This window comes from Halichoerus grypus, chromosome 10 (assembly GCF_964656455.1).
Source record: "Halichoerus grypus chromosome 10, mHalGry1.hap1.1, whole genome shotgun sequence".
Lineage (NCBI taxonomy): Eukaryota > Metazoa > Chordata > Mammalia > Carnivora > Phocidae > Halichoerus > Halichoerus grypus.
Window position 1 is genome coordinate 72,663,129 of NC_135721.1, and position 12,698 is coordinate 72,675,826.

Below are 12,698 nucleotides of genomic sequence, written 5' to 3' on the forward strand. Positions count from 1 at the left end.
TGAATTCCAACTTGAGCTGCCTTGAATTTCTCCCAATTTCTTGGTTGGCTTTAGGGATGGCAGAGAAGACCGAAGAGTGATTTTTAAATGGTGATTCTCAACCTTTTGTCTGTGCCAACACACACTGGCAACGTTTCAAACTTAATTATGGTAGTGCCTCTCAGGGTAGATGCGTGTGACCTCCCTTCCTCTTGTCTGTCTTGTGGTGATTCTGATGGGTACTCCTTCCCCTTCTGTGAATTACTGCTTAGAGCCCGGGGCCTCTGCTTGCTCCAAATACTACTTCTCAGTCTGGGACTAGCTGTGCGTTACCTTTTTCTTCAGAGGAATTTTTTTCCCCCGTGTTGTCTCTTCTGTTACCTATTAGTAGAACATCACCATTATTTTTTAATTATGATTTTTCTTTTCTCTGGCCCACGAAAGAGTAGAATGTTGCCTCAGAACTTTCTTCTCATCCTTGTTCCTGAACTGAACAGTCCAAAGTTTCTTGGAGAAGCAGTGTATCATTAGGCTCCTTTCTATACCATCTTTTTCTTTATTCACTTAGGTCTACAAGGACATGTTTTTTTTTGTTTGTTTTTTACTTTTTCTCCCTACCCTCCACCCCCCAGAAGGTCATGTTTTAAAAGGTCATATACCACCTGCATCAGATTCACCTGAAGTCTTTCTTAAAATGCAGACCCCTTGCTTAGTTCCATTCCAGACTCACAGGGACAGATGGATGTGTCCCACTTCCCTTTCCTTTCACTAACACTTAAAAGCTTATGTCTCTGCTGTTGACATAGATCTGCTTCTAGTAGTGGGCAGTCAGCAGGAGGGAGGAAAGAAGGTTTCAGAGACCATGAAGTCTCTTGAAATGCAGAGATAAGTTCTTCAAAGTTAAGGGCTCCTTACTCTGTGACCCTTTGCTTCACACCCATCCCCTAATCTGTGTAACAGAGAAAGCGATGAAAATGGTCCTACCTTAGCCCATTATCTCTTGGTTATAAGTAATAGAAACCTGCTTCTAATGATCTGAAACAGAAAAGAGTTTATTACCAAGGACACTGGGGTCTTTCCAAGAATGGAAGGGACGAAGTGTGATCAAGGCTCCCAAAGGCCTTGAACCAGAAATTCGAAAACCATGAGGACTTGAGGAAGGCACTTTCTCAGTTTTCTCTTTCTTTTCAATTCCAAGCATTGTTTTCTCCTCCTCCTCCTTACTGGAAGTGATTTTTTGACAGTTCAAACAATCCTGCTCTTGGAATCTGGCACTCCTTGCTTGTGAGTTGGGAGAAATGGCTGCTACAGCTGCCACTTTCACCGGGCACCCTGACAACTAGTAAGCTCAGCATTTTCTAGATGGCTTTAGGGGTTGCCCGGGGAACTTTAGGTGTGATTTGCATTTGGGTTTTTTTGATAACCAGATGCAGTCCTCCTTGTCCAACCTTGCGTTACTTTTTCAGACAATTCTTGTGGTATATGTGGATTTCTTTTCCATTCCTTTCTTATTCCCCCCATAAACAGCAGAGAATAATTTTATCTTGGCACTGCATTCCTGCTTCCAAACATGGTGGACAGCAGTGGCAGGTGTTAGGGGAGAGGAGACTAAGAAGAGGGAGAGTCACCAGTGCTGAGTCCAACAGTCAGAAGGGCCTTGACCCGTTGGATGAGGAGCAGACTCATTGAAATGTCTGTGATATGCTTATTATCTGCCACAAAACAAAATATGTGGCCAAGTTCTTTGGGGAAATCCTGAAAGATACCTAGTTAGTAAGGAATTGTCAATGGAAATTAATTGTTAAATCATTACTAATTGATCATGTGGGAAATGTCATTTCTATTTCCTTCTTTTTTTTTTTTAAGGATTTTATTTATTTATTTGACAGAGAGAGAGAGAGACAGCGAGAGAGGGAACACAAGCGGGGGAGTGGGAGAGAGAGAAGCAGGCTCCCGCTGAGCAGGGAGCCCGATGCCAGGTTCCATCCCAGGATCCTGGGATCATGACCTGAGCCGAAGGCAGACTCTTAATGACTGAGCCACCCAGGCAGCCCTATTTCTTTCATTTTATGTGCTGTTCCCCATAGCCCCTGTCCACCATGTCATCATGAGCCTCTGTTTTTCCCTTCATGGTGTGTTTCTCAACTCTGAAAAGTCGACTGGTTTTTCAGGAACATTACCATCTTGTTTGGGGAGGGAAAACTGCATTGCCAATACTTAAGTACTTAGGTTACTTACAGACTTTATGTATAAACAAACTTTGTGTCCATTTCTTACTCAGGCTTTGGGGACTTCCAGGTCCCTTGAGCAGAAGCAACCTATTCTTCAGCCCTTTCCCCCAAACTGCAAATGTGTGGTTGCTATCAGAAACTAGTTTTCGTTAAAAAACATTATATATTTATGCAAATATGATACAAATACCATGACCTTTTTTAGAATTTGAAGAGGTAACTAGCTACAACCAGTTTTTGAGAAAATTAAATGCTTCAAAATGGTGATTGCTATTAGAGTCTCTTTATTTTGAGGGGGCTGGGAATATGGGAGTGGAGTAGCCACATATATGTTAGTAAAGTTTGCCAAATTAGAGAGGAAAAGCAAGCAAAACCCTCTTTATTAGCTATTTTTCTTGCAAGAGATGATGGGGAATGATGTGACCATGGGATGACAAAGTTGGGGAAAGTGGGACTGGAAGGAGGTGAGTGTGTCTGAGTTGGCTTTCTCACTGCACTTCTGTATATAAGCACACACCACCCATTAGGTTACCTGTTTGTTCCAGGAGGGATTAAGTAAAACAATTGGATTAGCCCTTTTTGTTTTTATGATTTAGCTGGTATTGTTATGGGCTTTAAAAAGCATCTTTTTTTTTTTTTTTAAGATTTTATTTATTTGTCAGAGAGAGAAAGAGCACAAGCAGGGGGAGCGGCAGGCAGAGGGAGAAACAGGCTCCCCGCTGAGCAGGGAGCCCGGTGTGGGACTCGATCCCTGGGATCATGACCCAAGCCGAAGGCAGACACTTAACCAACTGAGCCACCCAGGCGTCCCTGGGGCTGGCTTCTAATGAGGGGAAGTATATATACTTCTATTTTGAAGTGTATATAGCTCATGAATGTTCGAAAGTAACAAGCTTCCAGATCAAGAAACAGAACCTTACCAGCACCCTACAATCCCCTTTATATGGTTTTCCAATCTCCTGTCCCCTTTCTTTTAACCACTCTTCTGACTTCTGACAGCATAGTTTTTCCTTTTGCAGGAAAAGCTTTAAGGAAGCTTCTATGTGTGATAAAATAAGTAATAAAATAAATAGGCAGGGATAAAGAGAACAGCAGGAATCAAAAGCTTTTGAGAAAGGAGGTGTCAAACTGCTGATTGGGAAATGACTTTGAGTAGAAAATTCTCTCTCTCAATTCTATTCATTAGAGTAGAATTTAATTTAATTTTAGTTCTTTTAAAATATAGATGCTGCCAGGATGATTAAGGCTATAGTTTGTTGATACTCAGATATTTTCTTTTTTAAGGGAACGGGAATATAGATTGGAGGAGTAAATCTCAGGACACTTTGGGAGAAGGCCATTTTGTTGGCAGTTTTAGACACCAGAGGGCAGTATGAAGGCACCATGTTTCATCTGCAGTGGGATTCAGGAAGAGAAGTGAGGCTCTTTGTTTAATTTGTATTTTTGCCTAAAAAAAAATCATCTTGCTTTGTACACAAATCAAATTTTTGAAAAGGTAATGTAGCTTGTGGGACTTTGGGCTATTAACTTTTTTGGGCCTTAGTTTTCCTATCTATAAAATGTGAGTAATAATACCTATCTCATATAGTTTGAGTTAATACTGAATATGTGAAAGTGTTTGGAACATAATAAACTCTATACAAGTGTTAGCTTCAAACAACAGTCACAAAAACTGCTTCTCTTATTTAAGTGTTAGCGTTGAAAAAAATCTTGAGACTGCCTTCCTTTTTACTTACTCTCATTCCTAACCAGTTAATTATAAATAATATTATAGTAATAAGTGTGAATAGCTTAAAAGTAAAAACTATAGTAGTTCTCTGGCCTGAACCCTTACCCATCCCTAAGGTTTGATCTCTGCTTTTAGCTCTTTTAGTTATATCTTTGTTGTGCGCCTCATTTTCTAAAACATAGATATCTGGGCCCTACTCCAGAGGTTCTTCTTCAGTGGATCTGGGTGGGGCTCAAGAATTTGCATTTCTGACAAGTTCCCAGGTGATGCTTATGCTACTGGTTTGAGGACCACACACTGTGAGCCACTTTCTCTAGTCCACAGATCTCACTGATTTGTAAAATGTCACAGGGATTTCCACAGGGAGGTTGACTCAACAGCTGAAATTAAGTAATGAGCAGATCGTCACTGAGTGGCTTAATATTGAGTATAGAATAAAGTTCAAACTACATGGAATTCACCATCTAGCTCTATCCACCTTTCCACTTCTCACCTCATCTCAACACCCCTTGTACATTTTATCATTGCTGAACGTACAGCAATTTAAAAAATGTGCAGTGGTTTCTCATCAGTGGTTTTTGATATGCTGTTCTTTCTTCGTGGAATTCCTGTCCCTATTTGGCTGCCTGGAGATACCTTCCTTCTCTTTGTTGCTTTTCCATCGCTGCAGAATTAGATGTTTCTACCTCCCATGTGTTCTTGAAACAATCTATATGTGCTTCTGTCAGAGTACAGATCACAATATATTTTAACTACTTGTCTGTCTTTCTTCTTTCTAGCTTGTAAGCTCCTTGGGAAGAGAGTCTTGGTATTTTACATTTCATTTTCACTGGCTTGGTATAGTTGTTGGCATATAATATGAGCTAAAATAAATATTTGACTAAAGACAGAAGGAATTGGATGATTTGGAGGCCCCAAAGTGGAGACTGCTTATATGGAGTTTTGTTGTCTTTAATTTCAAGGAGCAAATCTACATAAGCAGCAGTATACACTCCCTTAACACATATGATGCTTCTGGATTTGTTAGGACCGCGTACGACCCAAATGTGGATCTTGGGCTATGTTTGAGCACCTTTCAGTTAACAGTAGCTGAGGTAGTTTAGGATAGTGGGAACCCATGGGTTTCTCTTAACAATCACACAGTTCCAAAAGGATGAGCATTTGGTCATTTTCATTTTTCATATCTTTTAGAATCTTGCCTATCTTTCAAGGGCCAGCTGAAATGCTACCGCTGTAGGAAGCCTTCCTGGATTACTCCTGGGAGACCTTTCTTTTCTCTGAAAACAGTATATCACTGGCACATCCTGTTTTATTTGCACTTAATTGCATTAACATTTGCCTTCCCTTCTAGATTGTTTACTCCTTTAAGACAGTGCAATTTGGAACCACACTTAGGAAGAGATTTTAAAACTATGCCACGGTGGTTGAACTTTTACCAGTATGTAGATAAAAGTCATTGGAACTTGTGTTTAGAAGAAGAAAAAGAGAAAAAATACCCAATTTATATCTGTGTTTTAAAAATGTAATCAGTAATGCAAAGAGGCTGGGTGGAAAACATAGAAAACAAAACTGCTCTGTGGTTCAGATAAAAGATGATATTAGCAGAAAGGGAACTTGAGGGGAAAGAACAGACATTTTAGAAGTTCAGTTTGCTTCCTTGGTGACAGATTAGCTGGTCATGATAGGGAACACACAGTGATACTGAGGACATTGACTAGAATGCTTTTGGTTGCAGTAAGAGAAAACCCGTCTCGAACTAGCTTACGCAATGAAGGATATTTCTTGACCCCTGTAACAGGAAAAGTTTGATCAGTGCACTGACACAATCTTTCCAGGATTCTCTTAGCACTGCCATCCTCAGCTTTTAAGAATCTATGTGTACAAACCATGTTTCTCTAGAAGAAACTGTCCAGAGTTTCAACCCAAATCTTGAGCTTCATGCTGACTGGACCAATCTTTCTGGCCACACTCTGGCTGTTAATTATAAAACAGTTGGATACGGAACAAAATGCTATGGAGGTGGAGTTGAGGTCAAGTACTCTTAAGGTATATAGCTGCTACATGGTAGGAAGATGGTGTTGGAGGAGGTAGCTATAATATCCCTGAGGATTTCTGTGGTAGAAGATGATGTTGGTTGGAATAAGAAATAGGAAGAGGTACCGGTTTGAGAAAATACTACTGAGTCTGATTTTGGAGGGGTCAGGGAAGATAACAAGCAAGAGCAGCATTTCTGAATGATAGAGCAACCTCAGGAAGGCCTCTAAAGAGGGAAACAGCTGGGCTTGTTTTAGGAACTAAGAGGAAGTCATTGGCGCTGGCTTTTTTTTTTTTTTTAATTTAACTGACAGAGAGACAGAGAGAGAGCACAAGCAGGGGGAGCAGCAGAGGGAGAGGGAGAAGCAGACTCCCCACTGAGGTCCCAGGACCCCGGGATCATGACCTGAGCTGAAGGCAGACGCTTAACCGACTGAGCCACACAGGCGCCCCTGGGGCTGGCTTCTAATGAGGGGAAGACTAGATAAGATGAGGTTGGCAGGAGGCTGATGTTTTTTGGGTCGTGGTAAGGAGTTTAGATTCTAAATGCAATGGGAAATCATTAAAAGGTTTTAACTAGTCAAGTGACATGATTCAGTATACATTTGATCCTTTTTTTTTTTTAAGATTTATTTATTTATTTAAGAGAGAGAGCCTGTGTGTGTGCATGCATGCAAGCAGGGGGGAGGGGCAGAGGGGGAGGGAGAGAGAGAGAGAGAACATCAAGCAGACTCACCGCTGAGCATGGAGCCCGATGTGGGGCTCAATCTCACGATCCTAAGATCATGACCTGAGCTGAAATCAAGAGTTGGACACTTAACCCACTGAGCCACCCAAGCGCCCAATATACATTTTAAAAAGATAATCCTTGTTTGTTCATGGAGACTGGAATAGATGGGATTGGAGTGGGTGCAAGAAGAATAGTTACAGGCTGTTGAATAATCCTGGCTTGAACTAGACAGGTATGGGGAGGAAGAAATGAAGAACAGTAAGAGACTACAGAAATATTTTATAGCTAGAGTTAATTAGTTCTTGTGATAGAGTGGATTTAAGAGTTGAATGAAACGAAAGAGTTAGACTTAGTTTTCTGGCTTGAACTGCTGTTTGGACATAATAAGGGGGAAAACTGGAGAAGGAATAGTCTGAGAGGAAGAACACTTTGCAAAGCCAAGTTTGAGATGCCCATTATGTTTTCAAAAGAATAAATATCTCAGGTAGTTGTCTAAATGAGTCTGGAGCTCATGTGGAAGAGAGCCAGGGCTGGAGATATGAAGTTAACGTTCTCACTCACCAGAGAGATGGTATTAATGCATCTAAACGTGATAAGATGTAGGCCTCAGGATTTAAGATGGCCAGAAGAATGAGAGTATCCTCCCTTGATAATCTCTGGATTTCAGCCTCTTATTTCATCTGTAGTTTTGAAATTCACTCTATTTTATATATTGACTTGATTTTGTTAATTAGTTGATTTTGATAATTCCTTAGGGATTTTTCTGGTTTTTTTTTTTTTTCCCCTTTCAGTTTTGGCTGATCTTGGGCATCACGATTGAAATAATAATAAAATTTATGGGGGCGCCTGGGTGGCTCAGTCATTGAGTGTCTGCCTTCGGCTCAGGTCATGATCCCAGGGTCCTGGGATGGAGCCCCGCATCGGACTCCCTGCTCAGTGGGAAGCCTGCTTCTCCCTCTCCCACTCCCCCTGCTTGTGTTCCGTTTCTTGCTGTCTCTCTCTCTGTGTCAAAAAATAAATAAAATCTTAAAAAAAAAATAAAATTTATACCTTTTGTACTGTACTTTGAAAAATCTGCAAGGTTTTGAGAACAGTTACTGAAATTGCCTTTCCTTCTTTCTCTTCTTCAGGCTGACTTCCCTAAACTTTTCTGCTTACATGTACATTCTCCTGAAGCCTATAGATTTGTTTTTTTTTTAAAGAATTAATTATTTCAAATATGTAGTATATGTGTATGATATGAAAATCAAAAGATACAGAAGAGTCTTCCTATGCTTAACCATCCAATCAATTACCTTTTCTGAAAGTAAGCCATGTTCCTAGGTCTTGTGAGTCATTCCATATCATTTCACATAAGATTAGTTGCATGGTATACATTCTACTCTTATCGTATCATGATTTATTTACCAGTTTCCCATTATAGACTTACGTTTTTGCTGACTTTTCCATACTGGAAAAAGTTCTTCAAAACATATCACTATAAATAATATCATTTTCCAGGAGTATGAATATATCAGGATAAATTCTGAGGAGTGGAATTGCTGGGTCTAAGAGTTTATGCATTATAAATTTTGATAGATACTGCCAAATTGTTCTTCCTCCAGAGGTTATACCATTGCACTTTCTCACTAGCAGTGAGACAACACAGTGTCATATGTTGACACATGTCAACATAATGAGTTACCAACTCCTTGATCTTTGCTGCTAATCTTGAGAGGTGAGAAATGTGTCTTATTGAGCCCTGTAGAATTTGAATGATTACAGAGTGGCTTTGATTTTATTTTACTGAATTAGTGAAATGACTATTTTATGATTGTCAGTATATATATGTATTTTTTTTAAATCACTGCAAGTGTTTCTAAGTGACTGGAGAACATTATTTGATTCTATATTTAAACCATACATTATAATATAGATGTTTAAGTTTCAGGATTTTAAATCACTAAGTATCCTTAATTTGCAGGTTTTATCTGAGAGAACTAATATCGAACTTTGGGTTTGTGCCAACATTATTCGTCTCTTTAATGATGATAACACAATTCCCTTCATTATACGGTATCGAAAAGAGCTTATTAATAACCTCGATGCTGATTCCTTGAGAGAAGTTCGACAAACCTTGGAGGAGCTCCGGTAAGAAACCTGGGAAGGGATGAGCCTACTGTGGGGCGAAAGAGGCCATGTGAGCCAGTGAGGAGAAACAGTGAGGAAGTGAATGACAGCTTATTTCAACAGTTCCATTGTTTTGTTTTCTTGAATTATTGTAATTGAATGTAGTCGCCTTCTGACAGAGGAAGTCAACGCCATTTTACTTCTTTAGGTGTGTACAGAGTCCCTCTGCTGGAGTGTTTATGAATAGCTCAGGCATGCATGGGTAGAAAGGAGGTTTGCCTTAAAAGTGCGTGCCTAAGAGTTTGACTGTCATATTCTCTCATAGAAATAGTTGTGCATAATGGCAAAGGAAGGAAACTGAGAAAAATACATTTTAGTCTGAATCTTCAATAGCTTATGTAAAACTGTCCTCTTAATACTATGAAGTCCCTAAATGGAGAGTTTTTTTTGGCAGTATAGAGTTTGTGGGAAATATGTATATTTCCTTTTCCTGATCTTTTAAAGGGCATGGTAATTTGGTATTGATGGGTTTTAAGTTTTGTATAGTTATAGAATGAAAAGCATCCTTTAAAAATTATTTCTCTGGACTTACTGTAGTAACTCAGAAATAAGCATGCAAAGACTGTAAGATTAACTATATTTTTCAGTAGAGTTTATTAAACACTCTTCACCATTCATGCATTTATTGCATGTCTCCTACATGCCAAGCACTGTGTTGTTAATGTGTGTGTTCTTCAACTCTATGACAAGGATCTGATTAAAATTGGATAGAATCTTACCTTCAAGCCATTCTAAAAGTGCTAAAAGTTATTTTTTACAAGCAACCTAATAATCTTCCTGTGATTTGGGGGGAACCTGCATCTCACTAGGATTTCTACACCTTTTGTTGAAGTTCTTTTAGTGCCAGGAGGATTAAGATGCTAATAGGTGGAGAGTTATATTTCATTGAGAGAAAAATCAATTAGCCAGCCCAGAAGTATAAATGACTAGCTAATCAGGTGGTTTCAGATTTAAGTCTTCCAGGCCCAGGGTAGTATAATCAAGCATTAAGGGATACAAACTCGAGATCCTAACTTGTAAGAGGGTTAGCATCTATTCCAGCTGATTACTGACATGCAGGCTTGTCCACCCAGTTTGCCAGCTTGTCCTATTTTTTTTTTTTCTTCAAAGAATCTGGTAATCTGAGTTTTTATATAAAAACTTTCTGGGCCAAACAAAACCATCCACAGGTCACATGTAGAAGGCCAGTAGTTTACAAATTCTGAAGTAAGCTTTCTATTTGGTTGAATTCAAGGTAATGGAGATCTGAGGATTTGGGGATCTGAAATTGAGGAGAGTGTCACAAACAAGCAGGAATAGTTTACATTAAAAATTAAAGATATTCTAATAATATTTGGTTGTGTGGGGGACAAATAGAAGCTTTATGTCAAGATTACTATTATTTTCTTTTTCTATTAAAAACACTTCTGCAGAAGAGTTCATTCCCTGGGTATCTATTAATAGTGAAATACATTGAATATTAATGGAGGAATATTTCTCTGAGTAAGTGGGGGCATTGACTGGGACTCTGAGCAGTTTCAAGGACATTATTGAAACAGTTGGTGAAACTTAGGTGAGATCTGTGGATTAGAATATAGTAATATATCTATATTCATTACCTGATTTTGATGGCTATATTGTTATGTAGGAGGAGATTCTTATTTATAGAAAATATGCACTAAAATATTTGGGTAATGGTAACTTATTCTTAAATGGTCCAGAAGGGGGGAAAATGTTTTTATCTCAACTACAACATTCCTGTAAGTTTGAGATAGCTTCAAAAAGGAAGTTTTGACACATAAGTCTTGTATATTACAAAAGTTTTTATTTTCAGGGCTGTTGCAAAGAAGGTTCATAGTACAATCCAAAAAATTAAGAAGGAGGGAAAGATGTCTGAGTGCTTGTTAAAAACCTTGCTGAACTGTAAAACTTTTGAAGAACTAGAACATGTGGTAAGGAACTCTTTTAATCTTTTAATATAATACCTACCTAATTATATTATGATTTGGATCTTTTTATATAAAGTTAAAAAAGATCTGGAAATAAAAAGCTAAAGTCATCAGCCATCATTATTTAATTCAACAAAGTGCTTATTCAATAAATATCTATCAAATGCTTTTTTGTGTGGTTTGCTAAGATAGGTAATACAGAGTCCTTGTCTCCAAGGCATTCCCAGTTGAGTGGGGAGACAAAGGAGTGTAGGTTATGGAATTGAGAAACCTAAGGGAGAGTGCTCAGCTGGAGACCTAGCTGTGAGGGTCTTCAGCATGTAGTTGGTATTTAAAACCATGAGAATGGATGATTTCACTCAGGGAGAGTTTATGGGTAAACAAGTCAGGATAGACCATTGAGGAACACTAACTTTTGAAGCATGGGTGGAGGAAGGGAAAACCGAAGGAGGAGACATGGAAAGAATGGTCAGGGAAGTAGGAGGAGAATCAGGAGATGATGACACCATGGAAGACTGTAGGGAAGAGAGTCTTAGAAGGAGGTAATGATCAATAGTTAAGTAAGTAAACGTAGCAGGGAGGTTTGGCAAGATAAGGACTGAAAAATGTATATTTGGTAATTAGGGGATCATTGTGCCTCTTTGGGATACCACTTTCAGCAAGGTGTGGGAAGAGAAGCCCACTGGCTCAGGTTGAGGAGTGAATGTGTGTTAAGAAGTAGAAGCATTGTGTGTCAGCAGCTATTAGAGGAGCTCCCTTGGGTTGAGGAGAGGACCTTACAGTCCTTGCAGTCCAGGCACTGAGTTTTTAAGATGAGTGAATACAAACAAATGACTAATGTGAAGTTAATAGAAAAGTCTAAAGAATCAGATAAGGAATAACCGTCTTTGTACAGCTAGTAGTCTCTGGTTAGTATTAATTCATCTCTGAAGGGAGAGGAAAGGGTTGAGAAAAGGATGTCTTTAGCATTCCCACCATGTCTTCTGATTTTGTGTTTTAATTTCAACTTGCTTTTTAAAACAACGATATGGTATATTTTCTGACTTTTTTTTTCTAGTCAGCTCCATATAAAACTGGAAGCAAAGGCACCAAAGCCCAGAGAGCAAAGCAGTTGGGATTAGAAGGAGCAGCCAAGATACTGCTTGAGAATCCAGGACAGCTCAATCTGCTATCTTACATTAGACCCAATATGAAAGGTACCAGCTTTACTTTAAGAGATCATCCCTGTTTCTTTCTGTTCCTTTTTTAATTTGAAAACTGTTTAAAAATTTTTTTCATTAAGTAATGACTATGCAAGAGTATTGTAGCATATAAGAATAAATAATTCTAATAAACAAATCCCCATATACCTCCTCTTACGCATCAGCTTCCTCTTTTGAAGTGCCTGTTCTAGTCTTTTGCCCATTTTTATTGTGTTGTTTCTCTTCTTTTTAATTAGTTTATAAGTACTTTTTAAGATATTCTTTCCCAGTTATATGTATTACAAATCTTTTCTCCCAGTTTGTAACTTCTTTTCACTTTCTTTATGCTGTCTATTAAATAAACAGAAAATAGAAGGTCTTAGTTTTATTATAGTTAATTTATTAATCTTTTCAGTTTTGCTAATCTTTTCTCTAAGATACTTGCTTTTTTTTTTCTTTTTAGAGAAATTTCTTCATGTCCCAAGGTTATAAAGAATGTCCTGTATTTTCTTTTAAAACTTGGATTCTGTTTCTAAAAATTTATTTAATTATAAAAATCATATCTACTTTTTAAAACTAATCTCAACAATTCTGACATATATTAGTTATAAAATGAAGTCCTGCTTCCACACTTCTACTCTCCAGGAGTAAAGGGTCTTTTTCTGAAATGTATCTTCTAACCTTTTGTGTATGTGTGCACAAGAAGGAGAGTGAGAT

The 12,698-nt window shown here is 38.4% G+C and overlaps 1 protein-coding gene across 2 annotated transcripts in view; it reads left to right on the forward strand.

Moving 5' to 3' along the window:
* SRBD1 (S1 RNA binding domain 1) overlaps positions 1–12,698 on the forward strand; it is a 207,856-nt gene that overhangs the window by 17,220 nt on the left and 177,938 nt on the right. For both annotated transcript variants that reach the window (XM_078056613.1, XM_078056614.1), the window contains exons 5-7: positions 8,667–8,833; positions 10,686–10,803; positions 11,858–11,996. In XM_078056613.1, the coding sequence (XP_077912739.1) occupies positions 8,667–8,833; positions 10,686–10,803; positions 11,858–11,996 (424 nt within the window). The remainder of the gene's footprint in view (positions 1–8,666; positions 8,834–10,685; positions 10,804–11,857; positions 11,997–12,698) is intronic.